Below are 23,965 nucleotides of genomic sequence, written 5' to 3'. Positions count from 1 at the left end.
AACTACTCTTGCAGACCGTCTGCACTGCTCAGAAAACTTCATATCTGCCTGCACAACCACCCCCAGGTCCCTTTCATTCTCTACCACTGTCAGTGTAGTACCACAGAGTTGATACATTGCTCTGGGGTTGCTGTTTCCCATATGTAGTACTTTACATTTGTCAATGTTAAACTTCATTTGCCACCTCGAAGTCCATCTGCTCAACCTTTCCAGATCCTGTTGCAGTAGCACAGTGTCAGTAGTGTCCTTGACAACCCTGCCAACCTTCGTATCGTCTGAAACTTGGACATTAAGCTTGATATACCATCATCAATATCATTTATAAATACAGAAAACAATAATGGACCCAATACTGAACCCTGAGGGACTCCACTAATTATCAAAACAATAATAGAAATAGGTAATTATTATTAATTTTTAATTAATAATAACTACCTATTTCTAATAACACAAGTTTTGTATAACCTAAAAAAAAAAAAAAATGTGGTCGAGATTAATATATACAGTACTGTATTATTATTTGTCCGGTCCGTTACTGTAATTTCCTTCTCACGTGAATAAAAAATCATTTCACTGAAGCAACATATTAGAAACTACCCATTACATCATTCAATCTTTTTATACTGCCAATGATTTACTCTTATTCCTTTAGTGAAAATAATATTAACTACAAATTTTATTACAATTTTTCAGTTAAAAGGCATCTGATTATGATTACCACTATTTGAATACTGATTAAGTCAATAAATGCAGACATATAGGAATAGCATAAACATGGTGTCACTCAGACATAAGTGATGCTGAATTTGAATGTGGAAAGTACAATGCATATTAAATCTAAGTCAGTGCATCCAGGTGATGATGTGGGTGATAAGTGCAACGTGAAGTCAGTTTGGTGTGATATAAGCACAGGGGAAAACAAAATTGAGAGGAGTGTGTTATAAACAGCTACAGAGGGAAATACAATTCAGAATGTCTCATAATGGGGGATTTTAACTTTCCAGATGACGACTGGAATTTGTGGGTAGGCAGGTCGGTCGGACACACACACACAACTTATGTGGATTTCTTGGATGACTTTTCTACAGCAGAATGTTATTAGAGAGGCAACACAAGGAAGCAATGCTCGATCTAGTTCTCAGCGGTGATTCTTCATTCATTAAGAATCTGCAAAATCCATTAGGTGGCAGAGATCAGTGTACTAATGTGTAATTTAATTAAAGACATAACTACTATTAAGGGCAAAGGGAAAGGCTTTTACTTTCTTACGGGTGACTACAGTCGTCCCAGATAATTTTTAAATTCTGTGCAGTGGGACCACTGATGTTAGCAACAGCAAATCCTAAATGAGAAGTATTTGGGGAAGTAATCAACGAAGCTACTAGGCTATTCATACCAACAAAGAAAAACTGTTCAAGACTTAGACCTAAATGTATGTCAGATGAACTACCGAGACATTATTATTATTAACATACGGTGTAAGGAAGCTATCCAGCTCAGGACCCTTGGTATGCCAAGCCTATACTCACAAGATGTGAGCCCCTGGGGTATGTGGCAAAGAAGAAAAGTGCATGGGATACATATAAATTATCAGGTGATACAGAAGCCTATGGTAGATATAAATGTCTGTAATCAAGTCAAAAGGAGGTTAGGCAAGCTAAAGCAGATCTTCAAAAGGTTTTAATTGAAAATATCTGCATATTTGCAAAATAACTAACTTGATTAAAAATTGCAAGAAAATTGAACTTATTGGAAAACTGAAAGACATGCCTGATTATCACAATACTTCCAACCAAATTAAAAGAGTTGGCAGGCACGCATTTGGGAACCCTCTCATCTGCATTTTGACATGATCTTGATAATTTACAAACACTTTTGTCTATAAGAATTGTTCCTATAGCAGAAAAAGTACATTTTAAAATGTAAATACATTGCTTGGTCTACAGTATATCTGCAATTTTTGCATATTAATCAACAAGTTTTATATTTCACTGAACCTCAAAGTTTCCCACAACAGAAAATTGACATATGTAAGAGTTCTGACCAAATGGCCTGCACTCGGGCACCTTGGCATATCCAAAAGAAACCCACTACCTATAGTTACTGTGAGAGAATGTACATCATAGAGGGATATGCAGCACATATCTCCACTTACTTCTCTCCACATTTATCTTAAAATAACTTAATACAACTGGCCTTTTGATAGTGATTGCACATTTCAAACTTTTTGTTATTCTTATTTTCATGTTTACCTATGATTTTAATTACATTCATATACAGTTTTAATTTCACAAAGGTATTTACAGCTGTTGGTTATAAATGAACTTTGAAAGTTTTCTTTATTTCTAAGACTTCTTTTTAAGTAAATTTTTGACATTCTTTTATCTCTGTATCGAACACAAATGTTGGGATGCACATGATAAGCCAGCAACCACTAAGGTGAGGCAACAGTAAACTGTCTGGGACATTATGTTAATTCCATGATGATATTTAAATGAACTGTTGAATAAATTGCATCTCTTCTCAGTAAACATATGGCCCACTTTGTACTGTACAAATAAAAAACAACATATATACATGACATGATGAAAACACACTACTAATAATGTTTTCATAACAGTTAATTTTTTTTTTTTTAATAATCCATGCAATAAACTCCAATATACAAAGAATCACAGAATGATTATTACCCAAGTAAATTTCCCCAAAGCCTCCTGTTCCAACTGCCTTCCCTAATCTCCAGCTTTTCTTCTTAAGATCAGTAAAAACAGTTCCTGGAGGAAGTGAATAATCAGCAAGTTTGTGCTTACGTGGAGGCATTCTTTGCTTTTCAACTAACAGAGGGGCAAAAAAAAAAAAAAAAATAAATAATTTCTTACATAAAACTCATTTAATAATAGAGATTTAGTATTACACTGAAAAATCACAATATTAAATAGCATTTATTCTACTTTCATAAAATGTTAACTGTTATAGCATTAAATAATATTGAGCTAGGTAACTGAGTCAGTGGGTTATGGGTACAAATCTAGCCCACATAAATCATGATTAACCAAGCATTTATTTTTTGTTTTGAAAACTGTCAAAATCTAACTGCAAACATAACAGAGAATCATAGGACCACAGAACTATTAACACTTTCACTACTGACTCTGCTATATGGTGGCCTCAGATTCAATTGTGCCATGTACAGATGCTAATGCTTCAATTTAATCACTCTGCAGGACAGTATCAAGTTTTGCACAGTTCACTGAGGTTGATTTGTCAGCTCTAGTTGGAGGTATAAGAAATGCAAATTAATCATTACAATTAGAATCTTTTTTATTAATATTTGTTATGATCACAAGAAAACTGGATGTGCAACTTTTATATGACAAATTTTTTAAAGCATTTACTGCAATACAGAAGAAATCTAATTCTTTATAAGGAATTTCTTTTATGTTGGTCATATCTCTTTTCAGAAAAAGAGAATGACTATTCTTTCACAAAACAGCTTTGTCAGAGCAAAAAAGGTACTAGTGTCCTAAATTTTGGAAAATAGCCTGGGAGGGGATGAGGTTACCTCACATTTAGAAATAAATGCAGAATTATTTCAGTTATAGTGCTATTTGTGGGACACTACCCTTTGCTGCTAGTCAAAATTTAATGCCTTATTGATATCTTTTAATGAACTCAAATTTACTTTTAATGCATTAATGTAAGGTTCAACATGTGAGAGAGTAAGGGATGTGAGCATGGGGAAAAAGAAAAGGTCAGTGTTTATAGAGGGAAGGAATGGGAAAGTGCTATGAAAACCACAAGGGTTAAGGGGAATAAGTTAAATATATAAGGGAGTTATATGAGTCAAACATGCAGGAGAAAGAGGACTATTTTGATAATGTAGAAATTATGGATCAAGATAAAGTTGGGAAAGAGGATATCCATATGTGCGAGATTTTATGGCTACAGCAAACAGATAAGTTTTAGATAAATTTTTGCTGTTTTATTAACTTAACTGGCATATTAATTTATTTTATAGAAGTAGCTTTATAGTCCTAGTTTGTTTTGCTCCTTAGTTTATTGTGAATTTAGAAAGAGATTTTGTAGGTTACTACTTAGTATCCACAGAACCTTGTACCGTTTGAAACTTACCACCATTGTTGTAGTATATGAGATCGATACAGAATAACATAATGTATATCTTGAACTTCATAGCATAAGGTATAATGTAAAACTAGATAGCATAATACGTAACGCTGTACAGTAAGTCCCTGACTTATGTAAGCCAGAGTTACGTAACTTTGGATTTAGGTAAATTTTTTTCACTCAGCTTTATTTATTTTTTTTTTATTTAGGATTGTAAAATTTAAAACAGTAAAAAAAAAATAAATAAATAATAAGCAATCAATGACGAACACAGCACATACAAATTGCACAAGTGAGATACCAAGTGAGTAACAAGTTTATAAATCTTAAAAATAGGAATGAAGAGAAGATTCTGAAAATTCATTTATGTTTTTTTTTTTTTTTTATGACTGAAGATTTCAGTGAAGGGGACACACATTTCGCCATAATAATGTAAAAACCCACAGCATTGCAGCTATTGATATTATCCCAAATTTAACAAGATCAAGCTTACTAACCATTTATAATGAATTGCACTAATAGAAAAGCCCAATAAAACTGGAAAAGGCAAATTGTTTTTATTGTTTTATGGTTATGACCTCCAGAAATGTGCTTTAGTAAAATATGAGCTTGCATGAGGTGATAATAGTGTTTCTGCCTTAACCCTGTGAAGCTCTTTACAGAAAATTTCATTTTAATCATTATCATGATCCCAACTAAGAGAATAAATGACAGCAGTACTTGTAAATCTACCAAGCAATTAATTTGGATCAGAAAATTAAAATAATATGGATGTATGAAAATGGTCAAACATTAACAAGTATCACACAGAATTAAATTTGCCAGTGTCAACAGTGAACACAATAATAAAAGACAAAGACAGAATACAAGAAGTGAAGGGATTGGTACCAATGAAGTTAACTATAATAACCACGGCTACAAAATATATATCAGTATTTAAAGTACAATAACATGCGTTTTTACTTCCTTTTATATTTTCTTATGTGCTACTCCGGCTACTTCACCACTGTCCCCAGATGAAGTTTTTAATTGAACTAATTAAAAATATATAACTATTTTCTATATATATAACTAATATATAAAAATTATATAACTAATTAATTGAAAAATATAACTATTTTTCTTCATTCTTCTAGGATATTATGTGGTTTATGTAAATTCGGTATATCAGGGATTTCGTAGCAATATTTTATTAGTCGTTCCCGAATTAACGTAAAACCTTACTTATGTAGGAAGTCCTGGAACATATCTCTTATGTATGCGGGGGACTTAATGTATTAAGAATATGTTAGCTTAGTATAGTATTGTCAATTAATCAATTAATCTTATTAAATTTCATTGTAAATGAAAATTAAATTGTAATTAAACAAAAATCAAGCCCCAGACTAGATCAGCAAAACAACGAGCACAAAGTAGAGGGAGTGCTGTGGCTCAGGGGAGGACCAAAGTGGGTGAATCTCAAACGCATCACAGTCTAAAAAAAATCTGCAAAATGTGAAATATTTGGGGACCTTTCTGGAACAGAACATGATCTAGCCAAGGAGGATGTATGTGTGGGCTGGGTGCAGAGAGTGTCAAGAAATTAGGTCCAAACTCAGCGTTCTGATGGGTGTCTATGAGAGTTTGAGGTGTATGGTAAACACACTCAAAGGAATTAAAATGGGCCCCATCAATCTCTCAGCTGCCAGAGCTCACTCTTGTGCATCAGCAACTCAGCAGCAATCTTCAGGGCAGAATGCAGTGGTCTCAAAGGAGCTAGTTATTGTGGGTGACTCAATTGTCAGGCAAACAGGAAATATATTGGGCAAAAAGGATAGGTGGCATAGGACCAGGGTATGTCTACCAGGGTACAAAAGTGAATGACATTATAGAGCAGATAGCATCTTTTTAAGGGGACAAAAGGTGATATTGTTGTACACATTGGCACCAATGATATTAAGAGTAGATCGGCAGAATTATTTAACAAGTACAGGGCAATGTTGAAAAAAAGTCGGAAGTTAGGTTTAAATATGAAAGTGTCTGCAATTCTGCCCAGACAAGATAGGAGGGAGTATATGATGAGAGCCTAGTCAATCAATTCAGCGCTGGAGAAATTGTGAAAGGCTCATTGAGTAGAATTTTAAGCATGGTCTTAAAATTCTAAGTTAAGTTAAAATTCTAGTTAAGAAGCATGGTCTATGCTTCTTAACTGGAGAGATTGCTCCTACAGAGATGGGATACGCATAAATAGAAAGGGTGCAAGAATATTTGCTGATGCTATTGAGGCAATGTTAGGTGGGTCGGAAAACTGTTAGCTTGGGGGGATTCACAGACTAATAGATTAACAGTAGCTGCAGGCAGAGGTGGAGGTGATTCTTGCACTGCATCTATTGGAATGAGCAACAGTCTGGAAAGAAAGCTGCAGGGGATTTCAAGAACTGCTGGGAGTCATCATGGAACAAAAAAATACATGGGCTGTGTTAGGGTAACTAAGAGTAAGAACAGGTATATGTATACCTGCATGTACACAAATGCTAGGAGTATAGTAATTAAATTTGATGAATTTCAAGTGCTGGTCAGGACATCAAAGGTGGATATTGTTGGGATATCAAAGACATGGTGTCACTCATATATAAGAAATACAGAATTGGAATTTCTGAGTATAATGTGTACAGAAAGGACAGGAAGTGAGGAGGTGTTATACTGTTAGTTAAGAAACAAAATCTAAAACAGTGCATCCAGTCAATATTGGTGGACAGTGCAATGTTCGGTCAGTTTGATGAGAAATAAGCAATGGGAAAGAAAAAAATGAAGGTAGGAGGTGTTATAGGACTTACGACTCTGATGAGTACAATGAACAGCTATACAGAGAAACAGAGTGGGCCAGTAAATCAGAATGTCTTATAATTGGGATTTTAACTTCCCGGATATTGACCGGAACTTTTGGGTTGGTCACTTGCACACTAGCAAGACTTTTGTGGATTTACTAGATGATTGTTTTCTACAACATGTTCGAGAGGCAATCAGAGGGAGTAATACTTGTGATCTGATTATCAGCAGTGATTATTCATGCAATAAGAATTTTGATTTTGGAAAAAGGAACAACTAGATGGCAGTAATCAGTATACTGATATGGGATTTTCTTAAAGATGTAACTACCATCAGGTGTAAAGGGAAGGGTTTTTGGTTCCATAAAGGTGACTATAGTGATCTCCAACATTTTTAAAATTCCATACAGTGGGACCACCTGATCATATTACCAACAGCAAATTCTAAATGGGAAGCATTCAAGGAATTAATCTTGGAAGCTACTAGGATTTTAATACCAACTAAGAAATACTGTTCAAGGTTTAGGCCCATATGGATGTCAGATGAGCTAATGAGACTCATGGCAGAAAAGAAAAATGCATGGGATGCATATAAATTATCAGGTGACACAGAAGCCTATGGTAGATATAAGCTAGTCTGCATGAATAATCAAGTCACAAAAGAGGTAAAGGCAGATTACGAGAAATCTTTAGCAAAGGATGCAAAGAAAAACAGCAAAGACTTCTTTACTTATATATACCGAAAGGATAGAATTCATGGGGTACCTGGTCCCTTGGCAATGCGACACCGTAACCCCCCCTCTCGCTAGTGGATGAACCAACCACTTTGCAAGTATATAGGTACACTGCATCACTGCATTCACGTAGACGGTAATTCAACGTCAGTATGGATAAACGTCATGAGTTAACAGATTTTGAAAGAGGGATGATAGTGGGTGCCCAGCACATGGGTCATTCTATCACGGAGGTGGTACAGAAATTGCACTATCCCCATTCGACAGTATCAAGAGTGTACAGGGAATATGCCATTTCTGGAATAACATCTCATTGTGGATAGCGCTGTGGGCAGAGAAAGGTGGTGGATGAAATGGTCATCAACATCTGTCTCGCACTGTTTCAGCCAACCGGAGAGCAACAGTGGTACAAATCACTGCCAACTTCAATGAGGAAGATGCCAGAAACATTTCCACCAAGACCATCAGGCAATCATTAGCCGCAATAGGTTATGGGAGCCGCGGAACCACCAGAGTCCAATTGCTAACACCACGACACAGGACTACACCTCAACTAGGTGACAGAATTTTTGGCACTGGACCTTGGATGATTGGAGATGGGTCTCCTGGTCTGACAAGCCCCGTTACCAGTTATTTTGTGTGGAGAGATGCATATCTGGTGGAAACTGCACAAAGCTATGCACCCACCATGTCAACAAGGAACTGGTCAGACAGGTGGACGGTCAGTAATGGTCTGGGGCATGTTCAACTGGCACACACTGGGACCTCTGGTGCGCCTAGATGCATCTCTGAATGACCTAAGTTACATGTCCATCCTTGCAGACCATCTGCATCCCTTCATGGTCACTGTGCACCCACAGGGAAATGGACTTTTTCAGCAGGAGAATGCAACTCCCCAAAGAGCCGTAGTGACTAGAACATGGTTCAAAGAACATTCCACAGATTTTACCACCATGAAATGGCTTCCCTGTTAGCTGGACATGAACCCTGTGGACCATCTTTGGGATGCTGTGGAAAGGTCCATTCGAGCTTTGAAACCTCCACCCAGGAACGTGACGAAATTATGGACAGCAGTGCAGCAAGCATGGATGGAAATACCTGAAAAAATGCATGGGATGCATATAAATTATCAAGTGACTCAGAAGCCTATGGCAGATATAATTTAATCTGTAATCAGGTCACAAAGGAGGTTCGGCAGGCGAAGGCAGATTACGAGAAATCCTTGGCAAAAGATGCAAAGAAAAACAGCAAGGATTTCTTTACTTATATAAACGCTAAAAGGAAGGGGATGAATCTGATTGGTCCACTTGACATCGATGGTTCGACTGTTGATGATCCTGCTCAGATAGCAAACAAACTGAATGAGTATTTTGCGTCTACATTCACACGTGAGGAATTATTAAGGTTTGAAAATGGCAGAAGGTTAGCAAATTGTAGCAGGATACTTAAATGATTTTGTAATAACTGAGAGCAAAGTGGAAGAGAAACTGTTGAAGTTAAACGTAAGAAAAGCACCTGGGGCGGATGGGATCTAACCAGTTATATTAAAGGAGGCAGAAAAGCAACTAAGCAAACACTTAGCCATAATTATGAGAACATCCTTGGACTCAGGGGAGGTTCCCACGGACTGGAGATGTGCAAATGTATCCCCAATTCACAAAGGGGGATCGAAGGGTGACACGAGTAATTACAGAACAGTTAGTTTAACTTCTGTTACGGGTAAAATAATGGAGTCACTGGTTAAAGATACATTGCAGGATCATCTAGACAAGACTGCAGCAATAATTCAGACACAGCATGGGTTTGTTAAGGGAAAGTCTTGTCTGACAAATTTGATAGGATATTATGATGTGGTTACAATGGAACTGGATGCAAAAAATAATTTTGATATCATATATTTGGATTTCAGGAAAGCTTTTGACACTGTTGCGCATGGAAGACTATTGTACAAATTGGAGCAGAATGGTATTAAGGGTAAGTTGCTACAATGGATAAAAGGATGGTTAAGTGAGAGAAGACAGAGGGTGGTAATCAATGGGTGCTGCTCTTCTTGGACTAATGTTATTAGTGGAGTCCCACAGGGTTCGGTGTTGGGTCCACTGTTGTTTTGTATATTTATCAATGATATTGATGAAGGTATATCAGGCTTAGTGTCGAAGTTTGCAGATGATACAAAGGTTGGTAGGGTTGTTAATGACAGTAATGGCAGTGTGCTACTGCAACAGGATCTAGATAATTTGGACAGATGGGCTAAGAAGTGGCAACTGAAGTTTAACCTTGACAAATGCAAAGTACTGCATATGGGTAGAAGTAACCCCAGAGAAACGTACCAACTGTGTGGTACTACACTTAAGGTGGTAGAAAATGAAAAAGACCTGGGAGTAATTGTGCAGGCAGATATGAAGTTTTCTGAGCAATGCAGACAGGCTGCCAGGGCACGTCATGGGGTTTTGTCAATGATATATAGGAATTTTGCTAGCAGGAAAAAGGAGGTGATTATCCCTCTGTATAAGGCAATGGTCAGGCCACGCCTTGAGTACTGCGTACAGGTCTGGAGGTCTCATTTTAGGAAGGATGTAGATTTACTTGAGCGTGTACAGAGAAGGGCAACAAGATTGGTGAGGGGAATGAAGGGATCCTCTTATCAAGAGAGGCTTAAGTTCTGAAAATTGCAGTGGCTGGAGACTAGGCACCTGCGCGGTGATCTGATTGAGGTGCATAAGGCCTTGAATGGGTTGAGCACGCTGAATTCTGATGGGATCCTTCCACTTGTTCAGATTACGAACCTAAGGGGGCATAAATTCAAATTAAGAAAGGACAGATGTAGAATAGATGTGCGGAAATTTGCCTTTAGCCAGCGGGTGGTTAATTGCTGGAACAAACGTCCATCTGTCGTTGTGGAAGTTGATAGGTTGAATAAATTTAAGGAAGAACTGGACAGGCATTTGGAGGGAATGGTGTGATTTTTTTTTTTTTTTTTTTTTGGCTGATGCTGCATAAGCTCATACATTTGCTTTCTTGCATCACATGCCACTACTACTACTACTACTACCTGTGGAACGCGTTCCTGAAATAGTGGACTCAATACCTTGCCATGTGATTGCCCTTATCTGGGCAAGAGGTAGGCCTACCCGTTACTAGGTAGGTATCCCATGATTTCTGTCCACTAGGTATAAACTCTACAAGGAAGGGGATGAATCAGGTTGGTTCATTTGATGTCGATGGTTTGACTATTGATAATCCTGTTCAGATGGCTGACAAACTGAATAAGTAATTTGAATTACTTCACACATGAGGAATTTTGGGAAGTGGGTGACAGAAGTTTAAACTAACAGGAAGCTAAATGATTTTGTAATAACTGAGAGCAAAGTGGAGGAGAAACTGTTGAAGTTAAACATAAGGAAGGCACTTGGAGTGGATGGGATCTATCCAGTTATATTAAAGGAGGCTGCAAAGGAAGTAAGCAAACCTTTAGCCTATATTAACTCCACACACATGTTACATACACTTTTATACGGCATCATGTGAGTGAGTAAATGAATGAAACTAAAAAGAATTTAAATCTTTAAAAACTTACAATCTGTTGATATTATAGGATCATTGGAAACCTTGCATTCCAGCAATGAGATAACTGCTTTCCTCAGACAACAAGCAATGGAACAAACTGTGTCTATAAAGTGAATGGATTTTAACTTTTTTGGGCAGTTAAATTAAAAACAGTTTAGATCTGACACAAGTGAAATCTGAATACAAAATTCTTTATTCAGTAAAGAATAAAATAATAAAAACCGTCTACAGAATAAATAAACATACATAAAGAGAGATCTGTGTGCCACAGTTAGCAGTCTGTTGCAGCATAAAATAACATGAATCTGACTAACGACATGCCATTCTTTGTCACTTAACATGAATTTCAAAGCTCTTATATGTTGTCTAGTTTTATTTTTTTATTCTCCTCTCTAATGTCAACAATTATCTTCTCTCATCTTCTCAATCTCCAACCCAAGCGCACGGCACAAAGTACTATAGGTTCTAATACCTCGTGTTTGGGGTTTTCATAAAAAAATAAAATAATAAAATAATAATGTAACCTAATCAAACCTTACTAATCACACACTTACATAAAGAGGGTAATTTTTAATTCATCATACTAGTTCATACTATGTTAGGTGGGTCAGAAAAATTGCTAGCTTGGAGGGGTTCACAGTACCTGCAGGCAGAGGTGAAAGTGATTCTTGCACTGCTTCTATTGAAACGAGCAGTAGCCTGGTAAGCGAAGTGCTGGGGATTTCAAGGACTGCTGTGACATCATGGAACAAGCAAATATAGGGGCGTGTTAGGGTAACTAAATGTAAGAATAGGTGCATGTATACTTACTGTTGTTGTTGTTTTGGTTTTTAGGAGCATTAGCAACTAAGGCCATATTGCTCTGAGGATATGCGGTGGTCATTCCCTGACCTTTCCGCATCTTCCGTATTTAGTGGTCACGGGCTCGAACCCCCGTCTAATCAAGAAGCATGTGCTATGCACTGCTGCTCCTGCCCACCTGGCTATGGAGGTGCATGTATACTTGCTAGTTAGTTATTTGGTTTTTAGGAACATCAGCAACTAAGGCCATATTGCTTCGGGATATGCGGTGGTCATTCCCTGACCTTTCCGCATCCTCCGTATTTGGCAGTGACGGGCTTGAACCCCGGTCTAATCAAGAAGCGTGTGCTACGCACTGCTGCTGCTCCTTCCCACATGGCTACGGAGGCGCATGTATACTTGCATTTATACTCCTAGCATTTACACCAATGCTAGGAGTATATCTTGATTAGACTGGGGTTCGAGCCCGTCACCACCAAATACGGATGATGCAGAAAGGTCAGGGAATGACCACCGCATATCCCGGAGCAATATGGCCTAAGCTGCTAATGCTCCTAAAAACCAAACAACAATGACAACAGCTAGGAGTATAGTAAATAAATTTGATGAATTTGGGATGATGGTCAAGACATCAAAGGCAGATATTGTTGAGATATCAGAGACGTGGTGTCACACATATAAAGAATGCAGAATTGGAATTTGGGGAGTACAATGTGTAGAGAAAGGATAGACAAGGTAGAAGGAGAGGAGGTGTCATGCTGTTAGTAAAGAAACAAAATATAAGGAAGTGAATCCAGTTGACATGGATAGACAGTGCAGTGTTGAATCAGTTTGGTGTGACAAACATTGGGAAAGCAAAAATGAGAGTAGGAGCGTGTTATAGACCTAATGACTCTGATGAATACAACGAACAACTGTACAGAGAAATAGAGTGGGCCAGGAAATCAGATTGTCTTATAATGTGGGATTTTAACTTCCCAGATATTGACCGGAACTTTTGGGTTGGTTACTCACACACTAGTAAGACTTTTATGGATTTATTGGATGACTGTTTTCTGCAGCAGCATGTTCAAAAGGCAACCACAGAGAATAATACTCTTGATCTGATTATCAGCAGTGATTATACAAGCATAAAGAAAATTTACAGCTAAAGGAACCACTAGGTGGCAGTGATCAAGTGTACTGATGTAGGTTTTACTCAAAGATGTGACTACCATCAGTGGTAAAGGGAAGAGGGTTTTTGCTTGGTAAAGGTGACTCAGCAGTCTCAGACAGTCTTTAAATTCTATATGGTGGAACCAACCAATGATGTTGCCAACAGCAAATTCCAAATGGGATACATTCAAGGAATTAATCTTGGAAGCTACTGATCTCAGGGGCAGTCCCCAAAGACTGGAGATGTGCAAATGTATCCCAATTCACAAAGGGGGGGGGGATCGAAAGGTGACACGAGTAATTATGAGTTTGTTAGCTTAACTTCTGTTCCCGGGAAATTAATGGAGTCAGTGGTTAAAAAGCACTGTAGGATCATCTAGACAAGACTACAGTTATAGTTTAGATGCAGCATGGGTTTATTAAGGGGAAGTCTCGTCTCACCAATTTGATTGGATATGGTCACAAAGGAACTGGATGCAAAAAATAATTTTGATATCATAAAGCTTTTGATATTGTTGCACATGGAAGACTACTGTACAAGTTGAAGCAGTATGGCATTAAAGGCAAGTTGCTGCTATGGATAAAGGGATGGTTGAGTGGGAAAAGACATAGTGGTAATTAATGGACATGCTCTTCGTGGACTAATGTTATGTGGTGTTCTCCAGGAGTCCGTGCTGGGTTCATCGCTGTTTTCTGTGTTTATCAATGATATTGATAAGGGTATATCAGGCTTAATGTCCAAGTTTGCAGATGATACGAAGGTTAGTAGGGTTGTTAATGACATCGGGGACAGTATGCTACTGCAACTGCAAGAGGATCTGGAAAAGTTGAGCAGATGGGCTGAGAAGTGGCAACTGAAGTTTAACATTGACAAATGCAAAGTGCTGCATATGGGTAGAAGTAACCCCAGAGTAACTTACCAACTGTGTGGTACTAAGGTAGTGGAGGATGAAGTACCAGGGTAGTAGAGAATGAAAAAAATCTGGGGTAATCGTGCAGTCAGATATGAAGTTTTCTGAGCATGCAAAAAGGCTGCAAGAGTAGCTCATGGGGTCTTGTAAATGATATACAGGAATTTTGCTAGTAGGGATAAGAAGTGTTGATTATCCCCTTGTATAAGGCAATGGGCAAGTCACACCTTAAGTACTGCATTCAGGTCTGGAGGCTTCATTTTAGAAAAGATGTAGATCCTCTGGAACGGGTACAGAGAAGGGTAACAAGATTAGTGAATGGAACAAAGGGTTGCTGTTATCAAGAAAGGCTTAAGTTCTGCAAATCGTTAGGTCTGGATACGAGGCACCTGCGAGGTGATCTGAGTTGTATAAGGCCTTGAATGGTTTGAGCAAGCTCAACACTGATAGGATTCTTCCTCTTGCTCAGATTCTGCACCCGAGGGGGCATAAATTCATATTGAGAAAGCCAGGTGTAGAATAGATGTGCGGAAATTTGCCTTTAGCCAGCGGGTGGTTGATTGCTGGAACAAACTTCCATCTGTCATTGTGGAAGTCGACAGCTTAAATAAATTTAAGGTTGAATCTGTGAAACAGGAAGGTTTTTTTTGTTTTTTTTTGGCTCATGCTATACAAGCTTGCTTTCTTGCATCATATGCCTGTACCAACAACATTACTCTTTAAAAAAGATTTGTAGATTTGGCTGACAATACTAAATGATCTCCAGCTGAGATGAAGAAAATGGTGGGCCTACAGCATCAAGTAAAAAGTGTTTACTCTTAGGGAATACTATAGAAGTGGAAATTCAATTGTTTTTGCTCAAAGAAGATACCAACACGTCAGTTTTGCGTGATGGACCAAACCAAACAGTATAAACTTTCACCACAGAGGAGGATATCTTACAACACAGTAAGGAAGATTTATTGAGGTAACTTGTCTGTTGAATTTCTAACAAATTTAAGCTCAGCCAGCTACTAATACCAAAAAAACTGTGTTGAGTTTGCCAATGAATTCAGTGCACTCTTCTAGAACAAGAGCCTAACATTATAAACAAACTTTGGTTTCTTGACAAACCACACTTTCATTTAGATGGGTATGAATAAGCAAAATTCAGGCTTTTGGGCTCTGAAGAATTTGCATGTTATTGTTGACAATCCATTACATGCATAAAGGATCACCATGTGGTGTGCACTCTCTGCATACTGCATGTCTGCTAGAGTTTGTTAGATGGAAACATCACAAGTGATGTCTACCTTATTTGTCACTTAGTATCATTAGGGACAATTCTGTGCCTTTTTGTATGGCTATGGCATGGACATGAATGACAAATGGCTTCAACAGGACGGAGTGAGGACTCATGCTGCAGGTGTCTTGGAGTTCTTAGATGAAATTTTTGCCAACAGGATTGTTTCTAACTGCTACCATAAAGTGTATGGCAATGGGCTGGCATGGCCTCCAATGTCACTTGATTTAAACCCATGTGACTTTTATCTCTGGGGTTATTGCAAAGATAGTGTTTCAGAAAATCCACAAACCATTGAAAGGTACTGAAGAAAACAAATGAAGATAATTTTTTCTTCAGAGGAAACATTGGAGAAGGTTCTTCAACTTCACACTCTGTGACATGTGATTGATAAATGTGGAGGACACAATGAACAAGTGGCACAAATTTTCCAACAATGATAAATATAGTTCAAGTGTTAAATTTCTATTTCTAAACAATATTTTATATTCTTCAGATGAATAAAAAAAATACTGCCCTATGTACCTATATATAAATAAAATTATTCCTGATCCTGAAGCAACTGCTTCTGACAGCACAAGAGTTCATCTTATTATGCTTGTCAAAAGAAATCTGAATATGTATCAACTCAGACTGCCACAGATACCTAATAAAAACCAAATACAAATGATATTCAAAGTATACAGAATATTAAATCCAATAACTTGAAGCACAAAAATATAACCTTAAGAATGTGATAAGTTAATACTATTGTTAATTACATACCAAATAGAAAATTTACAGCTGAATGCATTTCCAATCTGTAAACATTGTTTTTCATTTCATATAAAAATCTTATTTTCTTCAACATAAAACCAAAACAGAAATTTTAGACTGAAACAAACACAATACAGATGGATGTGCAAATAAATATAACTCATCAGAAGAAAAACAAAACTTATGCAGTTGGAGACAGCTGAAAAACTTCTGAAATAACTTTATACATACAGAATGAGCCAAACGATCAGAGCATCCAAAAAAAATTAAAAAAAAAAAAAAAAATCAGACTTTAAAGAAGTTACTTATTTTATTATTAATATTTGTTTGTTGCAGGAAGAAGTAAAGTACTACAGGTCAAATAACAACCCAAGATGGAATTCTTATAGCAAAGTTTTATTACAGACATTCAAGTTCAATAATCATTTGGAAAAAACGGACTGAGCATTTTGACCGTCCATTACCTTCAAACAATGCTACCTATCAAATAATAAATCATTTTGAGGAGACAGTAAGTGTTGCTAAATGGCTAAAGAACTAAGCCAACATAAGGAGGAGAAAGAAAAAGATAGTCTCATCTAAAATCTATGAATACAAACCATCCACAGTGCATCGTTTCAACCATGGAGACCCTCACTGATGACTTCATCAACCACAACTGGGAGCGAAGTACAAAAGTGAAAATAAGTGCAATTGTATCCATTGGCCCTTATTCTGAGATTTTCAAAGAAAGAAAGAGGAAATCTTGACAATGAACACTGCATTCTTTCTTCAAAAAAGGGGAAGATCCTCAACCACAGTCTTCGTCAGAGAAATAAAATCTCTGCATTACGCCATTGTCAAAAAAGATCGATGCAGGAGACTTACAGTGGTGCTTACAAAAACTTTCCGTCTAGGCTTTGAACATATCAAAGTATATGTACATGGTTATCATATATGTTTTAAAGGTATTTCAATTGTATTCACTCTCTGTGCTATGCCTACTCAGTTAATAGAGGCCATGTAGCACCTTAAACCATTGTAATTTCCTTTCCTGAAATTATAACCCATTCTTTTGCCTTTAACTACTGCTACCTCTCTCTTCATTGTCCATCACAGAACACTAATCACTTCCTGCTACTGGTTTCTTTTCTGTCAGCACTGTTATGTCGTCTGGTTCATGGGTGATGATAAGGTCTAGAATATTCTTTTCCCTAGTACTCTCCCTGATATGCTGATACAAATAACAATCATCTAGTTGATTTAAAAATCTTGTCCTCCATGTGGAGTTTCCTTCCCATTTGATCCAATCAATTAGAGGCAAATTAAAATCACCCATAATAAGACACTGATGCTTACTTGCCCATTCCATTTACATGTAGAGGCTCTCATCATAATCTTCACAATCACTTGGCCTGTAGATTACTCCCAATCTCATTATACCTTTGCTTCCAACTATCTCCCACCATACGTCTCCTATACTAGCATGCAAAAGTCTGAATCTGGGAAAACTTTCATCATGCTCAGACTGCTTTTGATAAGAAGCATGACCCCACCACCCCTTCTATCTCCCCTATCCTTCCTAAATACATTATACATACCATACTTAAACTCATCATCCCCTATCTCCATGTTTCCATAAGCCCCATTATGCCAGAATTACTTGTCCTAACCAGCAGTTCGAATTCACTCGTTTTATTGACAACAGTTCTGATATTATTGATATAATCAATTATAGAAAAAATTAAACAATTAATTTATGGGAAATGCATAATTTGTATATACAAGGGGGGTATTAAAAAGTTTTTCCTCTGACCATATTCTACACATCTCAAGAGGTCAAGATTTGGAAAACATATCACTCCATCTCTATGTAACCACCACCCAAAGCGACACATATCTCCCATCTTTTGCAGCACTTCCTTTTGCCATTTTTGTAGACGGTATCATTTTGCTATTGAAATCATTCTTTGGTTGCAGAAATTATCTCTACATTGCCAAAAAAAAAAAAAATTTGTTTGCCATGCAGAAATGATTTCACCTGCAGAAAGAGGAAGTCAGAAGGTGCCAAGTTTGGAGAATAAGGCAGGTGTGTTTCCTGGAAGCTAGGACAAGATATGACATCCTAGCTTCCAGGAAATTTCAGTGGTTGTGATGGCAGTATGGGCTGCTGCATTGTTGTAAAGCAATTGCACACCTTTTCTGAGCATTCTGCATCACTTTTCATTAATTGCCTCATGTACTTGCTTCAGTAAGTTTCTGTAGTAATGTGCACTGAAGGTGGTACCGTTCTCCAGTAATCTGTTAGAATAATGTCCATCTCATCCCATAAAACTGACAGCAACACCTTCTCTGGAGATGGTTGCACTCTGGCCTTTTTTGAAGTTAATGATGATGGATGTTTCCATTGTTGTGAAACCTGTTTAGTTTCTGGGTCAAAGTGATGTATCCATGATGATTCATTGATAGTCACCAATTGGGAGAGAAAAAAAAAGGGTCAGGATTGCAGGCTTGACTTTGAAATATCTACTAGCAATCTTGCACTCAATAAAGGAATATTGTGAAATTAGAAAACTTTAAAATGGCTAGCACTTCATATACTCAAGTTATATATAGTCAAATAATGTGTTCTGAGCAGAACGAAGTTTAATGAGACCATGAAAAATATACACTACATATTTATTTCACTTATTTTTACACTATAATTAATTTACCACACATAACAACATAAAATAACATGTCAATTACACTGGTCAACCCATAAAATGTTACAAAAATAAAAATACCCAATCTTAAGTAATTTTATGCTGCTGAACACAAAACTCACATTAAAATTTGTTGAATGGCTCTTGTTTTCGAATTAGAGTATGCATCAACTAATGCTAATCAGGAATATACATTGGTATTAATGACATCCCCAGCATGCACAAGTGTATTGTCTATAGAAGAGTGTGTGCTCATGGGCTGATTCATATATTGTGTAGGCTAAAAAACCTATGCCCTCCATCTGAGATTGTCTAAACTTCATTGGCCTTGAATGAAGAGGAATTTAGAAATCTCTCTCTATTAGTCAATGGGAATCGAACTCAGAACTCTCCAAACAAGACAGACAGCGATACATGTTTTGAGGCTGCCGCAGAGGGCACTGAATTGGGAATAGGGAACAAACCGTGTGGGCTTTCCTAAGATTATGCAAAAGGAAGATGCAGTTGTAAAGCATTAGTCTCAACACAGGAGTTCCTAAATGTTTATTATACTATTATAAGAAAATTAAAACAAAAAGGTAGGAGATGGCCCAAAAACATACCCAGGCCCAAGAAACTACACTATAATGTCTACAAAGGCTTTCTACTTAAATCCATATGATTTTTTACATGTGGAAACAACTAAAACAACTGATTTTAGCTTAATTTAGTATGCTGTTTTTTCAGCAGTGTACTACACTTATAGCAGTATTGCACTATTGTAAATCACTTTTTGGTCCATGTGTGATATGCATCCAGGCTGAAGGTAATAAAAAACATTTAGCATATACAAATTTTTGCATAAAAACATGAATTAAAAATCACTACTCTATTGTTTTTTATTTGACTAACAAAATGATGGTATATATTGGTAATAATGATGATAAAATGATGGTATAAATAAAATGGTATATATTGTCTTAATAAACAATATATTCCCTTAATCACATATGATGGTATAATTTTTTTTTAAATTTATTTATATGTAACTGAATTAAATATGCACCACTAAATACAAATGTAGCTCCCAAATCCTTATAAATGGTATAAAGGACAAGGAATGAATTGATTTTTTTGTTGTTTGGTTTTTAGGAGCATTAGCAACTAAGGCCATATTGCTCCGTGAATATGCGGTGGTCATTCCCTGACCTTTCCGTATTTGGTGGTGACAGGCTCGAACCCCGGTCTAATGAAGAAGTGTGTGCTACGCACTGCTGCTCCTTCCCACCTGGCTACGGAAGCGCCTAATTGTTTTTTGTAATGTTACTATTATACCAATTGTCAATAGGATCAAATGCACTAAAAATATTTTTGATTAAGATAAGTGAAAAATTCATTTTATTCAAGGATTTATTTCAAATCCTGTTTTTCAAAAAATTTCCACAAATATGAGTTATGAAGATAAAATTAACCTCTTGTGAAAATGTTTCAGTTTATATCTTATGTAAGAATATATGCTGAAACATTTTCATGTAAAATGAAATTTAAAAAATTTACATTTTTTTTTTTTTTCATTTTAAAATGAAAAGTGGTGACATACTGGCATTTAATAAGATTTTATAGGATAGCATTTAATAAGATTTGGTAGTATTATGTAAATGGATGGTCGGTTGATAGAGATAGTGTTAATATAATATGGGAACAAATCAGGATTTCATATTTTAAAGATACCATAAGATACAATGTGTAAAATTTTACATTGCTCTTAGGCAAACTTGCTCTAGCTTGCATTGAAGTTGTTGTTTTTAGGAGCATTAGCAACTAAGGCCATATTGCTTCGGGATATGGGGTGGTCATTCCCTGACCTTTCCGCATCTTCCGTATTTGGTGGTGACGGGCTCGAACCCCGGTCTAATCAAGAAGCATGTGATACGCACTACTGCTCCTTCCCACCTGGCTACGGAGGCGCCTGCATTGAAGTTAATGATGTCCCGACTGACCTCATCTGCTGCGCTGCAGTAAATATCTCCTACCCCAAAAGGTATATTCCTCGGCTTATTTTTACCAGCTTTTCGGTTACCCTATTCGAGCAACCGCCTGTTTAGACGCATACAATATTTTGGTAAAAATACATTACTTCATATGATATACTCATCAATATTCCACAAGTGGGTGTTTACGGGGCGATTAGAAAAACAATGAATAACTCGAGGAGGGGAGGAATCAACTTCCTCCACCTGCTATAGACTATGATTCATTAAAAACAACTGCCTTCGGTAAATCTACACACAGCTACTTCACGTTTGAGCAGGTGAACCATAATTAATTAATAAATTGGCATGCACATCAGCCGGTGCTGATATGCAAGTGAATATGAAAAGCAATGCTCACGGAAGTATTTATCATCTATATAAATATAATACAGCAGACACAAGCTTCGTTTTAAATGCAAACTCACATTTAATAGACAGAACTACAAATAATAAGCACAAAACAGGAGAACACACCAAATGATTTCTGCTTGTACTTCTGGATGTTCAACTGTCTCAAATTAATAAGCCAACAGAAAACTACCAGTGCAGGCAACTTAAAATTGCCTCACTTTCTTTACAAGTTTAAATTTACCGTTTACCATTCCATTTATCAACCAAGAGCGCCGTCTGAAAACATGAGTTACAAGGTTTTCATTTTTTAACATTTTATTTACTATTAGTATAAGTATTAATAGTAGTACTGTAGTGCGAAATTATGTAAAAAAGCAAGCTTATACAGCATAACAAAAAAAAAAAAAAAAAAAAAATACAATCTCACCTATCTATCCACTCCAATAGGTTGTCAACTTCTTCCTTGAATTTATTTAAACTATCCGCTTCCACAACAACGGATGCAACCACAGGGGCTCAGCAAACCCAGGGTCCTGAGCTGGATGGGCTCGGCAAACCCAGGGTCCTGAGCTGGATATCATCATTCTTCTTTTTCTTGGTGATTCCCCTCTCTCTCTCTCTCTCTCTCTCTCTCTCTCTCTCTCTCTCTCTCTCTCTCTCTCTCTCTCTCAGGGTAACTCGGGAATTTTTTTTTTTAGCTGGTGCAGCATAAGCCTCAGGCTTCCTTGCACCATATGGCTAATAATAGTAACAGCACACCCAGGTTCCTGAGCTGGATATCATCATTCTTCTCTTTCTTGGTGATTCCCTTCTAATTTTGACTCTCTCTCTCTCTCTCTCTCTCTCTCTCTCAGGGTTACTCGGGAACTTTTTTTTTCCTCAGGCTTCCTTGCATCATGTGGATATTAATAATAATAATAATAATAATAGTAGTAGTAGTACTAATACGTTTGTTCCAGCAATCAACCATCCACTGGCTACAGTCAAACATCAGCACATTCATTCTGCAACCAATCTTCCTCAATTGGAATTTATGCCCCTTCATATGTGTAGTCTGAGCGAGAGGAAGTATGCGATTAACGTTGAGCTTACTCACTCTACCCAAGGCCTTAAACAACTCATTGAGATCTCCTCACAGATGCCAAGTTTCCAGACGAGGCAATTTGCAGAGTTGAAGTCTTTCTTGGTAAAAGCATCCTTTTAACAGTTCCCTTCATCAATTACGTTTCCCTTCATCAATTAGAATGAGTAGCGACCTGGAGCGAGGGGTGTTGGGGGTTTCAGGGACGGATGTCAGTCATCGTGAAACAGGTGGGTATATGGGATGTGTTAGAGTGGCTGGGAATAGGAATAGGTGCATGTATACTTGCATGTATACCAATGCTAGAAGTATAGTAAATAAATTTGATGAATTTGAAGTGTTAGTCAAGACATCAAAGGCGGATATTGTTGGGATATCAGAGACGTGGTGTCACACAGATATAAGGAATGCCGAACTGGAATTTGGGGAGTACAATGTGTACAGAAAGGATAGACAGGATAGGAAGGGAGGAGGTGTTATGCTGTTAATAAAGAAAAACATAAAATCAAAAGAAGTGCATCCAGTTGATATAGATGAACAGTGCATTGTTGAGTCAGTTTGGTGTGACATAAGCACTGCGAAAGCAAAAATTAGAGTAGGAGTGTGTTATAGGCCTAATGACTTGAATGAGTACAATGAACAATTGTACAGAGAAATAGAGTGGGCTAGTAAATCGGAATGTCTTATAATGGGGGATTTTAACTTCCCAGACATTGACTGGAACTTGTGGGTTGGGCACTCACACACTAGTCAGACTTTTGTGGATTTATTGGATGATTGTTTTCTGGAGCAGCATGTTCGAGAGGCAACCAGAGAAAGTAATACTCTTGATCTGGTTATCAGCAGTGATCATTCATGTATTAGGAATTTGCAGATAAAAGAACCACTAGGTGGCAGTGATCACAGTGTACTGACGTAGGATTTACTTAAAGATTTAATTACCATCAGGGGTAAAGGAAAGGGTTTTTGCTTCCGTAAAGGCGAGTACAGTGGTCTCCGACAGTTTTTAAATTCTGTACAGTGGGATCAACTGACGATGTTACCAACAGTAAATTCTAAGTGGGAAGCATTCAAGGAATTAATCGTGGAAGCTACTAAAAGTTTCATACCTATTAAGAAATATTCTTCAAGGTTTAGGCCTAAATGGTTGTCAAATGAACTAATGAGACTCGTAACAGAGAAGAAAAATGCATGGGATGCATATAAATTATCAAGCGACTCAGAAGCCTATGGCAGATATAAGCTAGTCTGTAATCAGGTCACAAAGGAGGTTCGGCAGGCGAAGGCAGATTACGAGAAATCCTTGGCAAAAGATGCTAAGAAAAACAGCAAGGATTTCTTTACTTATATAAACTCTAAAAGGAAGGGGATGAATCTGATTGGTCCACTTGACATCGATGGCTCGACTGTTGATGATCCTGCTCAGATAGCAAACAAACTGAATGAGTATTTTGCATCTACATTCACACATGAGGAGTTATTAAGGTTTGAAAATGGCAGAAGGTTATCAAATTGTAGCAGGGTGCTTAATGATCTTGTAATAACTGAGAGCAAAGTGGAAGAGAAATTGTTGAAGTTAAACGTAAGAAAAGCACCTGGGGTGGATGGGATCTATCCAGTTATATTAAAGGAGGCGGCAAAGCAACTAAGCAAACCCTTAGCCATAATTATGAGAGCATCCTTGGACTCAGGGGAGGTT

General features: G+C 37.2%; 1 protein-coding gene across 2 annotated transcripts in view; it reads right to left on the bottom strand.

Annotated features, from left to right (window-relative positions):
* The window catches only part of LOC150077116 (serine/threonine-protein kinase VRK1-like), a 132,542-nt gene extending 111,105 nt beyond the window's left edge, over positions 1–21,437 (bottom strand). Inside the window, exons 1-3 of one of the 2 annotated variants that reach the window (XM_090386328.1) lie at positions 21,309–21,437; positions 11,244–11,336; positions 2,691–2,834 (exon numbers count right to left, since the gene is read on the bottom strand). In XM_090386328.1, the coding sequence (XP_090242454.1) occupies positions 2,691–2,820 (130 nt within the window). In that variant the 5' untranslated portion in view covers positions 2,821–2,834; positions 11,244–11,336; positions 21,309–21,437. The remainder of the gene's footprint in view (positions 1–2,690; positions 2,835–11,243; positions 11,337–21,308) is intronic. The other variant, XM_090386327.1, reaches the window with a different exon arrangement.
* Between the last annotated feature and the right edge of the window lie 2,528 nt (positions 21,438–23,965).

Source organism: Mastigoproctus giganteus, chromosome 12 (assembly GCF_048544385.1).
Source record: "Mastigoproctus giganteus isolate SK-2022 chromosome 12, ASM4854438v1, whole genome shotgun sequence".
Classification (NCBI taxonomy): Eukaryota; Metazoa; Arthropoda; class Arachnida; order Uropygi; family Thelyphonidae; genus Mastigoproctus; species Mastigoproctus giganteus.
This window is presented reverse-complemented; position numbering and strand designations above follow the sequence as displayed.